This window comes from Nestor notabilis, unplaced genomic scaffold, assembly GCF_000696875.1.
Source record: "Nestor notabilis isolate BGI_N333 unplaced genomic scaffold, ASM69687v1 scaffold10051, whole genome shotgun sequence".
Classification (NCBI taxonomy): Eukaryota; Metazoa; Chordata; class Aves; order Psittaciformes; family Psittacidae; genus Nestor; species Nestor notabilis.
Window position 1 is genome coordinate 1 of NW_009915126.1, and position 8,841 is coordinate 8,841.

Sequence of the window (8,841 nt, forward strand, 5' to 3'; positions counted from 1 at the left end):
AGGTCTTTTCCAACCTGGTTGATTCCATGATGGTCAGAAGCAGCACTCTCAAGAGGAACACCCTCCAGACAGCATGGCCAACCCACTCTCCCGCCTGGAGACACAGGTGGGAGCTTCCCTCCTCCCACCAAAACCTGGAGCTTTAGGAACAACTCCTGTGCTGATGTCAGCTTTTGGAGTCCAGCTGGAGAATCCCTCGGTGTGGTACTCCCGTGCTAAGGAGCACAATCAACCCTGCTGCTAAAACACATGAAGGGGTGTCTTAACAACCAACCTTTCTGTGCAGGCTCAGAAGGCTCATGACACCCAAGAGATGTGCCCAAGAACACTTCCCCCACAACAGCCCCTGACTGGGATGGTCAGAAAAAGCTCAGAAGAGCAGCAGTGGACATGGTCTTTACAGAGAGGATGCCAAAAGTTACCTGAGGTGCCTGTGTGTGCATGGGCTGCTCCTCGAGCTGGGGCTGGACAGTGCCCATGGCAGCCTGGCTCAGTGTGGTCACTCGGCTGGGCTGCCCTCGCAGCGTCACAGTAATGGTCGTAGGGGCCTTCAAGCCTGGAAAACACAGGAGCAACACGTTCCTGAGACACATGGAGGCCACGTTCACCAACTCAGGGGGCATCAGGAGCCTCTTCCCATGCTCAGGAATCCCACAGCTACAGCTCAGGAGCAAAATAAGCTTCGGCAACACTGGTCTCGAGGGGATGGGGTGTTTCAGGTGCCCCTGTCCCCCTTGTCCCTCACCTGCTGCCTGGTTGGAGATCTGAGCCAAGCCAGGGAGGCTGCTGGCCAGCTTGGCCAGTCCCCCATTTGTCAGCAGCTGGTGAATGGCCGTGGGCTTCCCGCCTGCTGAGGCTCCCAAGGACAGAGAGGTGGCAACCGGGATGGTGCGGACAACGGCACCGGTGTCCGTGGTTATAGCACTCAGGTTCTGGATAGGTGCAGGTGTCTTCACAGCCGAGGTCTGGAAGGAGAAGCAGAAGCAGGGAGAACCTGGAAGGAAGCTAAAGGTTTCCACATGGCCACAAGCAGGTCTAAATGCAAGTGAACTCGTCCCTTCCAGTCTGCACATCCCCGTTTTGGCTTGAAGACTGGGAGAAACTGTGGCTCCTCTTCTAAGGAAGCCACCCATGCTGGGTAATGGGCTCCTCTCCAACTGAAGGTGCCTGAGACATCACAGGCATGTGTTTCTGCACTAGAACACTGATCCCCAAAGTTCATTCTCCATCTCCTTCCATTTTCTAGGGGAAACAAACTCCTCCAGCCCCACTTCCTGGACCTCATTATGGGAACCCTTAGCCCACGTTTGCAGGCTGCCAGGGCTTGGATGCATCATTTCAGCTGCAGTTCACACCTACCACCCTTCATCCCTTCTAGTTCTGAAGCAAACAAGGCCTATGAGGGTTCCCCCTTGACTCCTTTACCCTGCTCAGAGCTCCCTCCAGCGTGGGATCTCTGATGTTGGGAGGGTGCATACCTGCACGGGCTGCCCAACACTGGCTGGAAGGGGAGATGACTTGGTCCCAATGTCCTGCAGGCTGAAGCTCAGGCCTTGCAGCAAGCTGCTGGCAGATGCTGCTCCTAAAAACAGATGGAAAGACTAACAACAGGCTAAAAATCAGCAGCATGATGGAATTCCAGGTGTGCTCTATGGCAGGCAACTGCAAAGCGCTTCCTGAAAGAGGAGCATCCCAAGCAGCCTGCCTCGAGGTTGGGATCCTCCCAGCCACTCTACACACACAGCCCAACCCATTTCACTGCTGCAGCTGCCAGTGAGGTCAGATGTGAGACCTGGGAGCAAGAGGAGGCCGGGTTTGGTGTCTCAAAGCATCATAACATAGAAGTGACACAATTAACAGATCACTTACTGCACCTCCAGCCTCACCCAATGCATCCCATGGGATGTCTGCAGGCTCTGCAGTAGCAAAGCACCTCAAACACTGCCTCAGCAAACCCAAAGCAACCAGGGAATGCAAGAAAGGATCCACCAAACCATTTTGAACCTGCATTACCTTTTACATTCACAAGAGACATGGAGAGAAGCAGGTACCTTGGAGGGTACTGGCTGGCTGGGCCTGTATGCAGTGGGTGCTGCTGGCCACCAGCCTGCTCTGCAGGGCATGGAAAGCACTGGGTGTTGTGCTGCTGGGGATCACAGAGGATGGAGCAGGGCTCGTGGAGGAGGTTTCTGCTGCTGAACTCAACCTACAGAGCAAGGAGAAGAAGAAGACCCTGGTTTAGCAACATGGGCTGGCTCTGACAGTGACTGTCACCAGCCTAAAGCAACCCAGCAGGACTCCTGGAAGCACAAGACTACCAAATGAGCTACAAAACCCCAAAGCAAGAGGTGTTACCCTGTGCCCACCACAGCAGGTAAAACAAGGAGCACCTCCAGCAAAAGTGGTGCATTTCCAAACTGGAAGTGAGCTTGTTCCATGTCTGCACCTACCTCCATGCTGCAAGGGCTCTGCCACCCTGCTCAAGGGGAATCTACTCAGCAGGGACACTTTGTTTAAGACCCACTTTCTACTTGGAACAGCTCTTCTTCCTATCCCTTCCCAGATCAGAGTCCAGTTAAAGCTTGGATTGATTTAAAAGGGAAAACACTGATGTGAGATGTCAACAGCAGGTTCATTCCCCACTGTAAATCCCTATGGCCAGTTAATCATGAGGCTTCTTCAGGTTGCCCAAGGGAGCTGTGGCTGCCCCATCCCTGGCAGTGTTCAAGGCCAGGTTGGACACAGGGGCTTGGAGCAACCTGCTCTAGTGGAAGGTGTCCCTGCCCGTGGCAGGGGGTTGGAACTGGATGATCTTAAGGCCCTTTCCAACCCAAACCATTCCATGATTCCTTCACCTATCTTTGGAAAAGCAAGCTTGGCTGTCAGAGGGAATGAAGGGAAGGACTGAACACCACATTTCTGGCCAAGACACCACAGCCATTCCAAAGGCAGAGATGGATTTGGGAAACCATCCACAGATACAACCCAACAGCCACAATCCCTTCTCCTCCTGCCCGTTTCTGCCAATCTCCAACTCAGCTGCTGGTTGACAGAGAGTTTTCAGGAGCTCAGGAGTCTCCTGCACCTCCCAAAACCCCAATCACGAGCCAGACACCAGCAAGCTCCACATGCAGAAACCACCCTGTTGTGGTGCCTCCCAGCAGCAGCCTGTCCCCCAGACCCAAGTGCACTCACTTGGGGGTGCTGAGCAGTCCTGAGAGCTCCTTCACGCCCGGCACAGCCTGGCCAACAGCCATAGGGACCGGCTTCCCAGCGACCACTGCAAGAGAACAAAAGAAGGAATGGCCCTTTCTCTCCTCCAGGAGTCTTTGGGGATGCCTCATCTCTCACACAGCTCCCCATGGGCTCATCCTGCTCACAAAGCAGCTCCTGAAGGAAAGCTCTGCTGCAGACACCCTCCAGCTACTGGAGATGGGGAGCATCCAACAGAGCAGAGCTGTGGCTAAAAACCAGAAAGTTGCCATTGTGGAAGTGCTACAAGAGACAAAACAGAAGGAATCAGCTGCAAAGATCTCTAAAGCAGTGAAATCTCACACCCTCAGCACCAAATCTCTCTCCTAAACGTTCCCTCCACTTCATCCCCTCCTCCTAATCCGTCGCAGCACAGACCTGCCACCTCAACACAGCAGTTGGGATCTGGCTGGTCACTAGTGATGGAGTTTTGCCCCCACTCTTTAGAGCCACTTTACAAAATACACAGGGATGCGACGAGTCACGAGATCTGTTTATTGCAGCATTTGAGGGATACAACTGAGTTTGTCTGGTGCATTCCTCTGCTCACACGCACGCTTTAAAGGGAATTCTTGCTTTGGTTCATGTTTTACTTCTGCAATTCATTTCCTTTCTGTGGAAAGAAGTAAAGTTTGGAAAATTAAAATAAGAAGATTCCAGAAAGCAGAGATTTGCAAAGCTGCCAAGAGAGAAACTGGGACCTTCAAGAAGGATGTGTGGTGGTTAATCCTATTTCACAGTTCAAAAGGACTGTTGAAGGAACCAAGAGATGCTTCCAAGGGAGCAGAATTCTCTCTCAGCTTTGAAACCCTCTGATTTCCTCCCAGAATGGAGACGTGACCTTTCCATCCTGCCCTGCACTGAGCTGACACTGACAAAGAGAGCTGCTGGACACATCTGGAGCTCTGCACTCCACCATGAGGAAGACACAGACGTGAGGAAGATGTACGCGCCAGCGCCAAGGCAACATCCTCCACTTCCAGGGTGACAGCAACAAAGGTTTCAGCCTCCCTTGCAAAGGCTCGAGGGGAAGAAGACCAAGCACATCACCTCTTCTTGGACTGCAGGGCCTCTGCAAGGGGGGTTTTCCCAGCCACAGAGGCAGGAGAGGAGCTGGAATTTCTTTGTATGTGTTGTGCCAGACTCAAGGGCCAAAGGGGATGAGCAGAGCGGGACACTGGGCTGCATCCTGAAGTCTGGACACACAAAGGTCTTCCAGAGGAAGGAACATCACGGTCATCCCTAAAGCCGGAACACGATCCCGGCGAGAGCTTCGTGCAGGAGCAGAACTGGAGGTGCACATGACCTGCTTGGAGCAAGGGGTCCACCAGGACCATCCTGCTTCCAGCAGCACTCGATGCCTCGGAGGAAGGAGCCAAACTCCCCTTGGCTGCAGTGGAGCGTTTCGCTGGAGCGTGCTATGGAAAAGAGAGGCTCCTGCCAAGCTCCTCCGTGCTGTGAGCCCCCACACTTCCCCAGCTCTCCCCACAGCACTCACACCTCGAGCCTCAGCCTGGTTTGTGCAGCCGCCTCCTCCAAAGCCCAGAGCAATGTCAAAGCTCAGAGCTCCCTCCCCACGCCGTGCCCCAGCACCGAGCCCACTCTCTGGTTCAGAAGCAGCTGTACAATCACAACTCACTTTCTGCCTGGGTGCTGAGGGCTGCTCCGTTCCCCACGCCAGCAGCATCGCCGTGAGACACAATGGTCACCTTGATTTTGGCTCGTTTGGAGGGTTTGGTGCACTGGGTCGGGCTGGGGGTCTGGTGCCTCTTCAGCTGCACACGCGCATCATCTTTGTCAGCCCCTTCCGAGTGCTCTGAGGACACTGGAACTAGGGGACACAGAAGGAGCTGTTTGAAAAGTAGTGGCTGGTCCCTCAAGGGCAGCGCTGCTCCGAGGTGTGGAGAAGGGACACATGCCCATGCACGCTTCCAGAGCTCCCTCCATGCCAGCCTTGCCCATCTCCCATGCACCAGGAGCCCACATTTCTCCTTTTCACCATCCACTTCATCTTCCACATGCCCTAAGCTGCTGCTTTAGGGCCAGGACTTCACTTAAGCTACTCACAGGCTAAGCATATAAAGCTTATCACAGCATATAGAGCCTGTCCTGCCTCTGCGGCGAAGGAAAATGGATACCTACAGTGATACCACGTCTCCACATACACCCTTCTCATTTCATAATGAATCCTGGCATCAGACCCCTCCAACATCCCTAATTTCCAGGTGAGGGGATGAGGGTGCAGGTTCTCACAGAGCTGGTGCTGCCAATGCTGGATCAGAGCTCAGCCTGCTCCTGACACACCAGCAAAGGTATGTGCACGCCTGTCATCCAGCACATCTCCTCCAGTGCTCCCCACTGGCCCTCCAGGAGCTGGGCTGAAGCACAAGGGTTTTAAAGGCACTGAGCAAAGCAGCATGAGCACAGGAGGTGCTGCAGCAAAGCCAAAGCCCCACATACCCTGCACTGCTTGGGACTAGGGGGGAAACCACAAGCTGGGATTTCTCTTCCACATCGATGGCTTCTTTTGCTGTCATGTCCTTGACCCATGACATCCTGCCTAGAGCACGAGCTTGCCAGGGCCAGAGTTACCCAAAAAAGCAGAGAGGACCCATGACAAGCACCTCTGGGCAGCCCAGGAACAAAACAGAGTCAAGAGCTGCCACATCCTGCCCAGCCACTCTCCACGAGTCTCCCACCACTGGTGCAGGATCATCCAGCTCTCCCCATGCACAGCTCCTGCAGACCACTGCTGGGTCAGCTAAGCCTCTCGTTACAGATGGTCCTGGGTGTCCAAGCTGTGCATTCAACAGCTGAGAGGCCAAGATGCACATATCCTTTCATTTAGATATAAATAAATATGGATATATTACAGACAATCAATATAGATGTGCACGTGTGTATATGTATGTATTTATAGCCTCCCCATGTACCACCCATATAGCTCTGAACTGTGGGTGTAGGACAAGACTGTGGCCAAATCTCTATATGTCAGGTAACTCCAAGCATTTTGGGGCCACTCCTCTCCCCAGGGTAAGTGCCAAGCTTGGTGTCCTGATCTCCACAGCCACACTTCATAGAATCACCATTAGTTTGGGTTGAAGGGAGCTTAAAGCTCATCCAGCTCCAACCCCCTGCCACGGGCAGGGGCACCCTCCCCTAGAGCAGGTTGCTCCAAGCCCCTGTGTCCAACCTGCCCTTGAACACTGCCAGGGATGGGGCAGCCACAGCTTCTCTGGGCACCCTGTGCCAGCGCCTCAGCACCCTCACAGGGAAGAGCTTCTGCCTCAGAGCTCATCCCAATCTCCCCTCTGGCAGGTTCAAGCCATTCCCCTTGGCCTGTCCCTACATCCCTTGTCCAAAGCCCCTCTCCAGGTTTCCTGGAGCCCCTTTAGGCACTGGAGCTGCTCTGAGGTCTCCCCTTCAGGAGCCTTCTCATCTCCAGGCGGACCCAGCCCAACACTCCTGTGCCTCCCACCCTCCTGCAAACATGCATGGTCCAAATCACCATCCAGAGAGATGCCTCAGGCGTGCACAGACCACAGGCACCAAAGCCACCCCCCAAAGTGCCACCAGCCAAGCAGGACAGTGAAATGGCACATGCACAGGCAGTGGCATCAGGTGCCCCTCAAAGCAAGCAGTGACCCAACGTCCCTCCGTGTCCCCCCTGCAGGAGACAGGAGCCCACTTCTGCTCACACTGGGGCTGCATGTTCAGGAATGGTTTGGGTTGGAAAGGACCTTAAGATCACCCAGTACAACCCCCCTGCCCCGGGCAGGGACACCTCACACCAGAGCAGGTCGCTCCAAGCCCCTGTGTCCAACCTGGCCTTGAATGTGCCCAATCATCCCACTCCCAGAGCTGTGTGCCCCACTTCCTACCTCACATCTCACTCGTCCAAGCCAATGTAGTAACAAGGCCAGAGGTCTTAATTTGCTTTTGATGTTACCAGAACAGAGGCCAGGCTGGTGCCAGCCTCTCTACACATCACCACCAGCAGAGGAACATCCAATGTGGTTCCTCTTCCCAGCAGATGCTGGGGGGAGGACTCGGGAGAAGCACAGGGCTCTGTGTGTGCTCCCAGGATAACCTCTTTGCACAGGGGAGGGCACAAAACAAGGCTCAAGGGAGAAAGAAACCTTTAAACAAGGCTCAAGTGAGAAAGAAACCTTTAAAACAACCAGCCCAGCCAATACTTGCCTCAGGAGCTGTTGCCACAGTTGTACACGTGCAGTTTGGCCTATCTGGGGTGTGTTCAAGGAGCCTGTATCCTTGGAGTCTCCACACCACGTGCTAAAGTGCCACCAACTTCTCTGCACCCATGGTAGGACCTCATCAAGTTGAAAGCACCAGTAGTGCTATGGAGAGAGGCCAGTTCTCACCCACATCAATGCTCTCAGCACCCTGCGGTCACCCAAAGGGAGAACTGACACCAACAGCTCACACGATGACACCAGAGCCCCCCAGAAGCCTTGGATTTCAACTCCTCCTCCTCTCCTAATCCCAGATCCACACAGTCGCTGCCATTTGGAATGGCAAAACATCTCTTTAAATGTACTGTGGGTCCCACCCTTTGATCCCCAAACCTCAGAGCAACACACACACACACCCCTTGTGTGCTCCAGCACCCAACACAAGATACCACAGGACTACAGATTCCATGTGTCTCCTGGTCCAGAGAGCATCCCTCTCCCACCACACCATCATCTCCCCAAAGCCATCCTTCTCCTTGACCTCTCTGCTCTTCTCTAACTTTCCCTGGACAAAACCCACTGCTCCACATGTCCACATCTGCCCCTTCCATGTCACTTGGCAGTCCCTTGATTCTGCTCCCATGTGTTTGGGATGCTCCACCAACAATACACATCCCCCCTGAACCTCAGCACAGGAGAGGGTTAAATTCACAACCACAAATGTCACCACATCAGTCACAAAGCTTTAGTCCACCAGAGCAAACCAGCTGCCAGCCTCCACAGCTCCATGTACCTACTGGGAGAGGGGAAGAGCTCAGGGGAAGTTAATGCTCTCAGTAGCAAGGAGCCATCAGCTTTAGCTTCAAATACAGCAGAGAGAAGGCAAAAAGCAGGGGGACAAGGGGACACGCTGGGCCACATCCCCAAACCAGTGCAAGGGGAGAGGAAGAGGATGAGAGAAGGTAGCAAAGACAGAGAGAAGGAGGGAAACAGAGAAAGAGACAGGAAGAAGTGAGGAGATACTCACCAAAGAGACATGAAGAGGTGCCAGGAGGAAGAGCTTTCCTCACCAGCATGTTTTGTTTCAGAAAAGCAGCAAACTGAGCTGAAATGAATCAGAGAGAATTACAGTATCACAGCCCGGCTCTGGAGGGGACAGGCAGCTCCAGGGACACCACTGGGACCCACACAGAGACCTGGAGCAGGCAGAGATCTCCAGACATGAATCAGCCAGCCACAGGGCACAGTGGAGACACTCCAACCTCCTGCTCCAGCCAGCAGTGCAGCACATCCCACACTAGAAGTGGCTCCATCCCAGCTTTCAGAGGGAGCACATCCCACCAGCAGGAGCCCTCTCCAGCCCCACAGCCATGAGGAAAAGGTCCAGCACCCCGGA

At 54.2% G+C, this 8,841-nt stretch overlaps 1 protein-coding gene across 1 annotated transcript in view; it reads right to left on the reverse strand.

Moving 5' to 3' along the window:
* Positions 1 to 422: 422 nt before the first annotated feature.
* The window catches only part of KANSL3 (KAT8 regulatory NSL complex subunit 3), a gene marked incomplete at both ends in the record, with an annotated part of 16,025 nt that continues 7,606 nt past the window's right edge, over positions 423 to 8,841 (reverse strand). The window contains 7 exons of the mRNA XM_010023971.1: positions 423 to 556; positions 746 to 965; positions 1,479 to 1,582; positions 2,052 to 2,206; positions 3,196 to 3,280; positions 4,892 to 5,083; positions 8,473 to 8,550. Coding sequence (XP_010022273.1) covers positions 423 to 556; positions 746 to 965; positions 1,479 to 1,582; positions 2,052 to 2,206; positions 3,196 to 3,280; positions 4,892 to 5,083; positions 8,473 to 8,550 — 968 coding nt within the window. The remainder of the gene's footprint in view (positions 557 to 745; positions 966 to 1,478; positions 1,583 to 2,051; positions 2,207 to 3,195; positions 3,281 to 4,891; positions 5,084 to 8,472; positions 8,551 to 8,841) is intronic.